The 13426-nt window shown below is 38.7% G+C and overlaps 1 protein-coding gene across 1 annotated transcript; it reads left to right on the forward strand.

Annotated features, from left to right (window-relative positions):
* Positions 1-2162: 2162 nt before the first annotated feature.
* trappc6b (trafficking protein particle complex subunit 6B) lies at positions 2163-11097 on the forward strand. Its single transcript, XM_082517451.1, has 6 exons — positions 2163-2390; positions 2468-2535; positions 5684-5801; positions 6318-6401; positions 8016-8109; positions 9650-11097. The coding sequence occupies exons 1-6, from the start codon at positions 2313-2315 to the stop codon at positions 9679-9681; spliced, it is 474 nt and encodes a 157-aa protein (XP_082373577.1). The 5' UTR covers positions 2163-2312; the 3' UTR covers positions 9682-11097.
* Positions 11098-13426: the final 2329 nt, after the last annotated feature.

Below are 13426 nucleotides of genomic sequence, written 5' to 3' on the forward strand. Positions count from 1 at the left end.
GTAACCAGAGAGGAGAATGTATATTTTAAGTATATAACTTTCTACAGGGCTGAATATAACATCATTATGTAAAGGTCCAGATTCTCTGTGCTTTATCTGCAGATGATGTGCAGCACTTCTAACATCACACAAAGCAAAGGTTACTATCACACTGTTCTTGAAGTGCTGGGTGTGTTCATCTTCCGGGGCAGGACCATGGCAGAAATCTGAAAAAGACTTCCCTCTGAGGCAGCTCCTCGTGAAGCGTCCTGCTTGATCCCTGCAATGAGCTTCAGTCCGCCTGATGTTTTTGAAATGATGTCTCAGTGGGCCAACAGAACATCTGGCACAGGACAGCTGTCTGATGTTCTCCCTCACACTCCCTCACCCAGGGTGAATGTATCTGTTGATAACAGTGTGGACTAATGTGGATCCTGTGATTAAATGAAAAGAACAACTTACACTTCTATGAAACCTTCTGCTGCTGTGTTTTCAAATCTAACATTTTATTTAAAGTTTCCAGAATACCAGAGTTCTTTGTCAGTGTAATGGATCTAAAATGGTTTAAATGTTCAGTTTCATATCATTGTCCGTCTTATGTCAAAATCTCAAAGGACATAATTTAATTTCCAGATAATTCTGATATTAACAGGAACTCTGGGCCTCTGTGGAGTGTGGAGCTGATGCCATCGCTGTCTAAAATAGGATAACAAAAACTATGCAGTGCTGAATCATTCAGACATTCAGAGAGTAACACGGGTGATTATCATTGCCAACTAGCTTTTAACAAGACTCTAACACAATGCATTTCATTTAGCCTCTGAACCCTGGATTCAAAATGACAACCTTCAGTTGATCTATCATTTAAGCTTTCCTACTATAAACAAATACGATGGGATAAATTGGAGGTCAAATAGATAAGAAGGGGCTCGGCCATGTAATGATTTAAAAACAAGGAGTACAACTTTAAATTGGATCCTGTAAGTAACAGGAATCAGGTGTAGAGATTCCAACGCTGGGGTGCTCATTCTGTTTTGTACCAGTTAGCAGACAAGCAGCTGCATTTTGGACCAACTGGAGACTGTAAGCATGTTCCAAACCAAAGTGCAGAGCAATGAATTAGTCCAGTCTGCAAGTAATGAACAGATGAATAGTGGACCAAGATAAAGACATACCTTCCAGCTAAGGCCTTATCTTGGCTAGCTGTCTCAGATGGAAAAAGCCAGATTGGACTACTGGATTCACCTACCTACACAGTTTAAAGGAACCCTCTTTTTTAATATTTGTCTGACAATAAGAAGATAAGGGGCCCAGAGCACAGTCAATGTGTTTACTAAAGGAGTTGGCAAAAATGACAATTTCTGTTTTGTTTCCATTTAATTTAAATGTTTTTAAAAACAACATTCACAGTTTAACGTCTTCAAGGTAACATAATAACAGCTGAAGTGAGTCTGTGCCTGTTTTTAAAAGCAGATACATCTGCAAGTCATCTGCAAAATAGTGAAATAAATAAGTTATACTATGAAAAAATAGACCACAATGGCAACATAAACAGTGTAAACAAGGCTGGAACCAAACTTGAGCCTTGAGGTACATCATAATTAAGAGGGGCTATTTTTGAGCTGTAGGGACCACTGTTCACATAAAAAGTCCTTCCAGATAAGAGGGCAGCAGGGCTGCCAGAATCCAGAGTTAAGAGAATAACGTTAAAAACCCTCAAACGTCAACAGTAATTCATTGACTTGAGCAGCACTGTGCCACTAAATGAACATGTTGTCATTTCCTATTGTAGGCTGACAAGGCATGTGATAAGTGCTACATCTGAATACCTGTTAATGACAAGTACATTCATTTCTTGAAAAATCTACTTCACTCAGTTTATTATGTGACTGATTTCAAAGTAATTTTTCCCCATGCTGCAAAGCTGCAGATATTTATTTCAGTATTATTCGTATAGCAACTTACAACCAGTAACAAGCAGCAATTGGTGACAGTGGGAAGAAAAAACAGACAGCACTATTTTTTCCAAAGATGAAGTAACATATTTAATCTAGTACACCTTACACACATGTCCTAACACTTAGATGAATATCACTAATTATAACAATACTGGGGAGAATAATAATATTTACTGCCAGATAACACTCCGGGCCAGCAGGTGGCGGTAATAGACTAGCGGCATGTTTATTTTCCTCAAGAGCAACAAGGAAGCAGAAGTAGTTGTTTATGCTAAATGTTTGTAGCTGTTCGACTTTATGTGAAGGGATATGATTCCTGGTCTTACACTGATTTAACCACTGACAACGTCGTTAGCTGGCTCTAGAGCAGGAAGAATGGCAGACGAAGCTCCTTTCCAGTTATTACACAGCGAGGTGATACAGTACATTTACAAGTCAGCAGAAGGAGAGACGGTAAGAAGCTCTCAGTAGGAGTTTAATGACCTATTTGGTGTTGTTGTTAATGTTTCTGTCTTTTACCCTGTATTTAGGAGAGTGGGAGAAATGTCACTAAATTGGAGAATATTGGATTCAGAGTGGGCCAAGGGCTGATAGAGAGGTAATAACCTTGACTGCTGCAAACATGCATGCCGTTTACTTCGACAAATCAAAGCACTACATGTACAAAGCCTGATTTACAACATGGATTCCCATTCAGAAAATGCAATCGAAATGCACAGCTGTAGGTGGGTGGCCATTAATGAACCATTAATGTACCATTAATGAACACAACAACAACAACAACAAAAAAACCCCAGAGTCTCTGGGGTTCAGGTCAGTCGAGTCGGCTGGGCCAGTCAGGAAACAATATTACACTCGTGGTGTTGTCGTTAGAGCACCAGGGTCTTTAAGGTCAACTTCATGATTTATCGGTCAAAAGTTGCGAAAGAAAAATGTATGAAGACTTAAAATATCATGTGACATTTAACACTTTATTGCCGAAAATATTTGGTCATAAACCACATATGAACATGAGTGATATCCCATTCTTAATCCATACGGTTTAATGATGGTGTTGACCCACTCTATGCAATTATAACAGCTTCAGTTCTTCTGGGAAGGCTTTAGAAACCCATTCCACGAAGCTCTCAAAGCACTGTTCTTGAGCTGATCTGAAGGCCACATGAAGTTTGGAGGTCTGTAACGACTGATGTTGGCAGCCTCTGCTCATTATGCGCCTTGCCATTCACTGCTCTGTGAGTTTATGTGGCCGAACACTTTGTGGCTGTGTTGTTGTTGTTCCCTGCGCTTCTACTTTTTCTAATATCACTAACAGTTGAATGTGGAATAGTTAGCAACGAGGAAATTTCATGACAGGTGGCATCCTATCATGTTATCAGGCTGGAATTGAGAGATCCTGAGAGAGAAATGTTTGTAGAAGCAGTCTGTATGCCTGGGTGCTTGATTTTATATACATGTGGTTAGAACACTTGAAGTCAGTGATTTGAACAGGTGAGTGAATACGATTGGTAATGTAGCGCATAGGAATTCTAAATATCACTTTGGATATTTTTGTTACTTTGGACTAGGGATGGGTGATATATTGAATATACTCAGTATTAAGCTGTCTGCATGTAATTCACCATGACATCCCACACGTTGCAAATGCGTCATTAAGCCTCTACATCACATTTTTGTGTATGTTATAAGCACAAAAGAACACCTTTTTAATTTCAATTGTTTTATTTTCTCTCGTGAATTCTTGCTTGATGTACTTTTTTGTTGCTGTGATCAGCAGTTTTCTAAAATACTCAAACCAGCCCCTCTGGCACCAAGAACTGTGCCACATTCAATGTCAGTTTTCTTCCCCATTTCTGTGCCCAGTTTCAGTTTGAGTTGGTGCCATTATATTGGCTGATTAGATACTTACCCTAATGAGCGGTTGAACTATTAAAATATGTTAATGTTAATAGTTATGTTAATATGTTAAAACTGTTAAAATAAAAATTTTAATTCATTCAGATTTTTTTGTATTCAAAGTAGAAACAAATATATTGAATGGTCGATTTGAATGAGTATACCAGTGCAATTTTAGGTACTATATGGTTGAAAATAACTTTTATTTTTGGAGGTTATTTAGACATATATTGTGTATCATGATATTGGATTTTCCTCAAATCACCCAGCCCTACTTTAGACCAGGATCAGAGTCAAACTTCATAAAATGTCTTTGTTTGCCAACACTTGGGAAATTATGTATAGGCATTCTAAATATCACTTTGAAATACCACATCATATTTGATCTAGGATTTCTCTTTTACGTTTTACATTTGCTTTTCTTTCAAGTTGACCCCAACATGTGTTAAATGTTTAAAGAAAGAGAAAGAGCTGCCTAGTTGATAGACATCACATTATGACCCACCACCTAATATTGTGTTGGTCCCCCACACAATATTAGGTGTGGGGGACCAACACAGGGGAAGTAAACACTGAATAAACTTGTCTGCTTTCGCCATCTCACCTCATTATGAAGATGATAAAATGGTGAGTACAAATCTCTGAAGAGCATATAAGATGCCGCCCAAAATTGGTTCTGTTCATCTGGACATAGTGTTTTCAGTGGGAGAAACATTTTGTCATTTTTGTCCTCCTCCTAGCCCCCACGCTCCAACAGGCCGCAGAGAACGGGGGTGTGAGAAGACTCCAAACCTCCCATTTTGTCACTTAGATGAAACGTTTTGTCACTTGGATGAGTGACGAAACTTTTCTCCCACTGAAATGGGAGAAATGTTCATATGTCCAGATGAACAGAACCAATTTTTGGGGATTTACTTACCTGGATGATTGTGCATGCATCAAAGCATAAAATATGGTAAAACATTGTTGCAAATAACAAAAAGGTTACTGCTGCACCAAATCATTAATCTGATGATTTTAGCACACGCAGTCCCTGATGAAGTGCGCACAGTTTGTGCTTCACTCAACAAACTGCACAAATAATGTATTCCTACAGCAGAGAATCTGTGTTGTGCGTCAAACTTCTGAATTTTGAATTCTGAATGGCAATTTTCTGTTGCCATAGTGATTTAGCAGGTAAAAAGAGAGGCACTTTCACTCAGATTTGACAGTCTCAAGTCATTATTCTGGCTTCATAGTATATCTGTCGGATCTCAGTCCACATCCTCCATTTCTTACTGCAGGGCAACTACACTAAGACTTTGTCATAAAACACTGTCACCTGTTAATGAAATCCAAATACATTTTTTAAATTCTGATTATAAGGAGTTCCTTTACTGTTGTCTGTTAGGGAACTTTATGACAAGTGTTGTTAAATGTGCTGATCATTGGTTAAGATGTTTCCATTTTTGTAAGCACGTTTTTGCATGTACATGTTGCCTCAGATGATTAAAAATCAAGGTAATCCTGGATTTGTGAGTAAATAGTTCACATCATATAGCGTCAGTAGGGAGTTTGTCAGGATCACCTTTAATGGGACAGTCACCACAAGGGGTTTATTACGTATTGCACTCCCTGAACTGATGAGAGGCAAAACTAAAAAAAAAAACAACTCCAGTTGTCTTCTTTTCAAGCTCTCAAAACTACCCTGTACCTGTCTGAACACTTACACAGACAGCATACTGTTTATGGGTCATGTGCACAGTTATACTAGGCGCATTCTCCTTAAATGCATCTTACAGCGAGCAGACCGTTGAAAGTCAATGAATGATGTCCTAGTTTAATTTACCCATCTCTTTGTTTCCCTCTAGATTGACTAAAGACACAGCACGGTTTAAGGATGAGCTGGACATTATGAAGTTTATATGTAAAGACTTCTGGACCTGTGTATTCAAGAAGCAAATCGACAACCTTCGAACCAATCACCAGGTCACTGGGAAGTCTGTTTTCTCTTCTTTTAATCCTGTTTTTTATTAATGTAGCCTCTGACAAATCTAAATGATGGTAAATGGACTGATTCTTATATAGCGCTTTCCTATTCTCCTGGAGTACTCAAAGCGCTCTATACAACATGCCTCATTCACCCAATCATACAAGCACTTCTAAACTCAAGTGCAACTAATAAGCATTCACACACATTCACGCTCCGATGAATGCATCGGAGGGCAATTTGGGGTTAGTATCTTGCCCAAGGATATTTGGCATGCAGACTGGAGGAGCCAGGAATCGAACCACATACCTTCCAGTCAGTCGCTGATCTGCTCTACCACCTGAGCCACAGCCACCCAAATGATAATTCCTTTTTGTCATCCATAATATATTTGTAATATATAAATGCCAGTACTGTGATATTTTGCCTTACTTCCTGTCAGATTGATTGTTTGTTGTTCTGCTGATGTGTGTCATTGCTGATGTCATATATCATCATATGATCATGTGTTTTAGGGCATCTATGTTCTGCAGGACAATAAGTTTGGATTACTGAGTCATCTGTCAGTGGGAAAACAATACTTGGAACATGCCCCAAAGGTGCTTTTTTTCTTTTACTGGTCTGTTTTAAAAGACTTTCTCTGCTTCTCAAACTGTCTCTTTTACTGAGACAACATGTACATGCACAGTAGCACATCATACCATCAGAGGTGAGCAGCATGAGTCCTGAAAGACACTGACACCAAAAGAGAGAATCTGTAAGAAAAGTGTGCGCTATGTGCACAAAGTAAGACAATTATGTTGAATAAAGGCTGGATTATAAAATTAAACTCATTTAATTTCACTTCTTATAACATGTCACAGTAGAGGCAATAGAGAGCAGGCAGAGAACATCCTTCAACATGGGCAGTAAAATAATTCAGTCAGTCAGTGGTGGTAAGTTTACTGTACTTTTGCTTTGCTGTGGTCTGGCCCACAGCAGCATCAGAGCTGGTGAAAGTAACAGACTGAATAAACTTACTAGCAAGGCTGGCTCTGTGACTGATGGCAAACTGGACAGCCTTTTCAAACTGTGGTGAAAAGGAGGTCAGTCAACAAACTGTTAACCAGTATGGATGGATCCTGACCAGCTTCTGCACCACTTACTTGACAGACAGCAGAACACTTTGTCTAACAGACTGATTCAGTTCTGATGATGCCACATGGACAGGTTCAGATTACTTTTAGTTCTCCTTTATCATAAACCTTCCAATTAGCAGTTTGTTTGTTTTTTCTTTTGCCAGTGAGACAAGACACCATAGATCGAATGAAATGTAGGAACGCCTGACTTCCCTTCTTATCAAGGTTTACTGATTTTTTTTTTAAAAAAGGAGAACTGATGAGTTTCAGAACAGAGAATTGCTTGTTTTTTATCTGTGTATAAATGGCCAAACATGATAAGTTGTATCCGTTTTACATGAGTGCTGTTGTGACAGATGTGATTAATGCTGCAATCACATTGTTTACCTACATTCGGTCTCAGTCTTCCTGTCGTTCAGTACTGAGTATCAAATGCTCATTCACTCTTTGTTAACAGTTTATTTGCTTAGAATATAGCTTGAACCAGTGCCACAGGCCACAGTATTTACAGCCTGTAGTTCTTGATGGAAATGGCTATAGTGAACGTGGACTTTCCAAGCAGAGAGGACCAAGACTGAGATATAGGAGTGGAAGGATTGGATTATACCTTATACAGAAGGTGCAGTGTGAAACAGATTCAATTCAATTCAGTTTTATTTATATAGCGCCAAGTGACAACTACAGTTGCCTCATGGCGCTTTATATTGTAAGATAAATACCTTACAATAATAATTAAATGCTGTGTTAAGATTACATGGACAGTCACCCACACTAATTATTTTTCCTGACATCTGAGCTGAGTACTAAATCAGACAAAATGTCTGAGACATCAGACAGAAGCTCTGATTGAGGCCCAGGTGGAGCATAGAAACATACAAATGAAACTGGTTTTTGAGTTTTCCAGCTATGGTGGATGAGGCTAAGCAAATTAAAACTGAATTAAAACTGTCTGGCTCTTTGGTTGAATAACCAGCTGAAGTAGAAGATAACTGTTCAAGGAACTGATAAGAGTAAAGGTGTTCATATACTGTGACCCTGTTTTATATGTGAGACCATTCACTGTCATCATATGAAGTAACTGTTTTCCTCCTGCAGTATCTGGCCTTCACATGTGGTTTGGTGAGAGGAGCTCTATCCAATCTGGGAGTGAAGAGTATTGTGACTTCTGAGGTGTCTGTCATGCCTTCATGTAAGGATTTAGTCATTCAAAAATCTTTTTAAAGAGCATTTATCAGTCATCTCCAAACTGAGGTTTGGGGGTTTGTTTTATTTGCTGAATCAATTCCATTAAAATGCCATTGAGTGGTTCAGAAAGAGAAGTTTGTGTTGCCCATGCACATGATTGAAATATGCCTCAGATATTTTAAATGGAGAATACTTGTGTGATTTTTACATGACTCTGGATTAAAGTAAGGTATAGTTTTTGGTTTTTATGGGCAGAGTCACAGGTGTGAATAGTGTTGCTGAGGTGAAGAGCATGTCAGACAGGATTGTGAGTTTGAAGCTAGAAGTCAAAGTGGTGATATTGAATGTAGTTAGTGTGTAGGTAGGTAGAGAGGGTACCAGTGTGGGAGAGAGTGGTGAAATGTGTGTAGCTAGGCAGCATCAGATGGTAGTCTGGAAGATGTCTGGAAATCATGAACAGGAAACAAGTGAAGGCAGAGGTGACAGATGGATGCAAGGTGGGGCTGGGATTTAGGCTACGTTCACACTGCAGGCAAAAGCGCATCAAATCCGATTTTTTTTTTTTTTGACCCTATGCGACCCATATCCGATCATGGTATGACAGTGTGAACGGCACAAATCCGATATTTTCAAATCCGATCTGGGTCACTTTCGTATGTGGTACTGAATCCGATACATATCCGATGTTTTAGAAAGCGAGGCTGTGTGAATGGTCATGTCGCATTAAATCCGTCTTTTACGTCACTGACTTGTGTCAGTGACGTAAAAGACGGATGTAGTTAGATAATGGATGTAGTTAGATAATGTAGTTAGATAATGTCAATGATAATTGACAGACGGCAATTATCAGCGCCGGAGAAGACATCGTGAACGCTTCCTGGCCATCCAGCAGATGTCAGTGAAACTGTTTGGAAGACAATGTTGGAGAAACGTGAACATTTTATTTGTACTGCATAATCTGCAGATTCTGACAGAAATCTGCAACTATCCTTTGAAGCACTGCTCCTCTCTAAAACAGCAATAAGGATAATTATTAGGTTATCTACATTATTATGTAAATAACAAAATAACTTAAAGCAAAAAATTGGGAAACATAAAGTCCGAAGTCTTTATATTAAGGGCCATCAGTCAAACAATATTATTTGCTCTGGGTCTAAACAGAGCGCATTTTGTGTGACGCCTTCTTTTATGCATGCGGGCCGCTCTGAGCGTTCACACCTGAGCGAGTTTGCTGTCACATTTTATTTGTAGTGTGAACAAGCAGACAAAAAAATCGGATTTGATCAATTGAGCATTAAGACCTGCAGTGTGAACGTAGCATTAGTAGTGTAGATTATTGCACATGAAATAGTACACTGATGTTTAAGTTTGAGTGAAAGATTAATCAAATAGCTGTTTGTTTTAGTCTTTTTCACCACTGTAGCAAACATGTCTACTCATATAGTGCAACTTAAATTGAACTAAACTAGGAAAAAATGAAAAGCCAATGTGAGTTTCTTCTTTTTGTGTCAGCTAACACGAAAAATGTCTTTCTGCCTTTGCAGGTAAATTCCAGGTGATGATCCAGAAAGCGTAGGAGGTTACACACTCAAGCTGCACTCTTCCCTGGTGTCATATTGCCTTATCTGTTAGAAAGGGAAATGCCATCCGTACTACTCAGTGAGAATTTCTCTCGGCACTGCAGGGATTACAGTAGGGACTGGCAAAGGTTTCTATGGCTTAAGCTCTGGATGGCTGCAAACATCTGTATCCTGCTGACACACTGTCATTATCATGAGTGGAAAAGTACAGTCCAGTGACATTAACATTTTGTCTGCTAACATTTATATTAACATAATCCCTTTTGAAGTAAAGTCTAACTAAATGAACATTTGGCTTAATATCAGAAAAGAAGTGTTTGCCACCACCTACTGTCACATCTAGTTTAGTAGCATTTTCACTATAAAGACAAACAAACCTACAGTGCTTCACAAATTTAAAAGACAGAACCGCAAAAAATTTGATTATTAAGGAAGTCACAAACTGAATTTATGTTTTTTACACCCAAATCGAAGCCAGCACTAAACTTTTTCTGAGAACTTACTAAAACTCATTTTTGGTTCATGATTGCCAGTAAATATCTCTAATTTCTGAATCTTATTCAATAAGAATATTATTAAAATAATACATTTTAAAATTCTCGAGTAACAATAATCACATTTTTTTCACTTTTTTTTATGACACTATCATCAGTTTAATAAGTATTATATGGTTTTGATTAAAGAGCTTGTACATACTGGCAGGTTAACCATTTTGGTATCTGTGAGGTAAAGCGTATACTGGGTGGTGCTATAATAAACGTGTTAAGATGTCTATATTTATAATCATCACTAACTTGTGTATTGTTCCACCCCTGCCTCCGCACCAAAATGAGCAGATTATTAAAACAGAGGAAATGTGGCGCCCTTTAGCAGGTTGATGAACATTGCTTGCAAGAAATCCATGCCTAAGAAAGCAACTTAGGCTACATCTACATGAACACAGGTATTTTTTTTAAATGGCACAAACAGTCTCAAGTGTTTTTGAGAATGTGCCAAAGCAGCAGGTGGTGATATAACCCTAGTTTTGAAGAAATCCCACAAACAATAACACAGCACACAGTCTGACATCAAAGAAGAGATAATGGAAAACACGTTTGATGTTACAAGACAAATATTCATTTTCTTTGCCAACATGTAAATGTAGAAATGTAGTTTTTGAAAATGTTCACCCTGGCAGAAGTTTTTACTGATCGAAAATGCTGTGTATGTGTACGGACGTAGCCTCATTTATATATTGATGGCTAATATGACCAAACACAGTTTGATATCATGAATAACTACGTTTGCAGTGATGAAGAGCAACATTCCTGTCGAAGCGTGAAAAAGTGTGATTTATTTTCTTTGCATCAAAGTTGTATGTTCTACCCTTCAGGTGCTTCCTTCACTTGCAATAAATTTAAGCATGAAAACAATTTCTGAATGGTTCCTTTTCCACACTTTGATCGTTTACTATTCTGTCAAACACATTTCAGAAATGACAAGACCACAATACCAAACAAAGATAATTTATCTGAATTTCAGGAGTGGGGCCACACCTCAGACACGCTCCTTCAGGTTCTCCATCTACGTGCTGTTTGTAATCTTTTTTTATGCAAACACCCATCAGCATCTAATGATTTGTGCTCACCATGGGCCCCTCGTCCCTCATACCATCAGACGAAAACCTCTACTGCTCAATTTCATCAAATTCCCTCCAGGCACTTCAAGAAACCAAAACACTTCTCTTCTAAATGACATGATCAGGCTTCAGAGAGACCGAACATTACCGGCCATCCTGGGGAACCTGTTGGGAATCATTCTACATCTATTCACCCCATCAGAACTCCTCTCTGCTCCATCCAGTTATAGAGTGGCTCAGGTCGCTCGCCATCTCAGCGAAATTATAATTTCAGAACCTCCATTAGGGGAGAATCACCCACAAGCAAAAGCTCCCGGCATAGATCCACACTCGCTTTCCCTGAAACTGGCCGATCCACCTCAGTGCCAGGCTATGAAGACACAATGCTGTTTCCACGCTTCAGTCATGTCTCCTGAAAATATTCTTCCCTTAAGGATATAGATTGGACTGGACTTTACCTCACCGATGAGTCCTAACACTAGAATTACTGACTTTTTTATTTTCTGGTGCAAGTCCCAAGGTGTTATTCACCCCTGCTGAGATTTTCACAGGTCGTCAGCTCAATTCTCCTACTGCTTTTGTTGTGCAAACCACAGCTCAGATCCAAGGCAGGCCAAACCTCTGTGTTATAACCTTCAGAAATGCCTGCCGTGTCTATACAAAATATCCCACACATTGACTGACCTGCAAATATGAAAGACACACATTCACAATATATAGAAACACAAATCTGTTTTATTTATTAAAAAAAGTGTGAAAACAGAATGAAAAGTTCTGTGACATGAGTGACATTGATATTTCTGGTGCCAGTAATCACAGAGACAATGCCCTGAGAAAGATTCATTTCTATTATGCAACACCTTCGATTTGATGACAAGGACATGCAGGCAGAACGGGTGAAAACAGACAAACTTGTGACAATCTCCGACATCTGGACAAGCTTCAACAAGAACTGTGCTAAGAGTTTCACTCCAGGAGAACACATGACCATAGATGAACAGCTGTTCCCTACCAAGGTTTGTTGTCCAGTCACACAACCAAGCAATGTTCCCTCTAATTTTCCATGTGTCTGAGCAAACACACAAACTCCCTGAGCGATCCCTTGGACCACTGTGAGCGACATCAGACGTGTGCACTGTGGTCACGGCAGCATCGAATCCATCCTAGTTACATGGTCTATTAAAATAATCAAATTACAGCATTTACATTTATGTTAGACTACTTTTAATTAACTGCTTTAGCCCACTTACAATGAAAATGTAAAACAAAAATGTAGTCATTGACCTGTGTAGTATGTCAACACTATTGGAAGTAAAAATAACTTGAACTCAAATTTTGAAAACACAACTTTATTCTTTTTTCTTTTCTTTTCTTTTTTTAATAAAGCTCTGACTTGTATTATGAGTCTGAGTCTGTGGTCTGGGAGAGAGTCCTGTAACTCTGTCTGCAAAATACAGTATATAATGACCAATGCTGGGCAATTAATTATATAGTTACTTCTTCAAAAAAGTACCTCAGTTTGGCAAACAACAAAGTTTTTTGCAGCTATTTTTTTTAAAATAAACATTTCAAACTATTTACAGCACAATCAGGTGTTCTGCATCAAATTTGATGCCACACAAATTATTAATGCCACTCCAAGAATAATTTCTGTCCACATAAAGGAGAACAACAGCCTGGTACCTGCAGGCCTGACAACAGCAGATGTATCACTGCTGTAACACCTGTAACATTCAGCAGTGGCCTCATTGTTCTGACACACAACAAAACTATTGACTACACTACACACTAACTACATAAGATTTGCGCTAAACGTCGCAAGTCTCTCACGTCTCAAAACACCGCCGTCACTCCTACAACTTCCCCCCGTTTCTTAACAACTTGCCATATCATTTTTTGATTGGTCGACATGGTACTTTTTTCGACCAATAGGAAAGGGTGGGTTTTTTTGGTTTTGTTTTTGCTCACAGGCAGAGAGCGCTTTCGAGCGTTTCTTCTCGCAGTAAATATAAACAACGATAGTATTCAGGAAGAAAACCAAACATTGCATATATTTTTATTATAACTCTGGTTTTACGTGGCCTATCAACACAATTTAAAAACTGGTATAAAGTCCACACTTT

The sequence above is a fragment of the Aulonocara stuartgranti genome, assembly GCF_965226115.1.
Source record: "Aulonocara stuartgranti genome assembly, chromosome: 20".
Lineage (NCBI taxonomy): Eukaryota > Metazoa > Chordata > Actinopteri > Cichliformes > Cichlidae > Aulonocara > Aulonocara stuartgranti.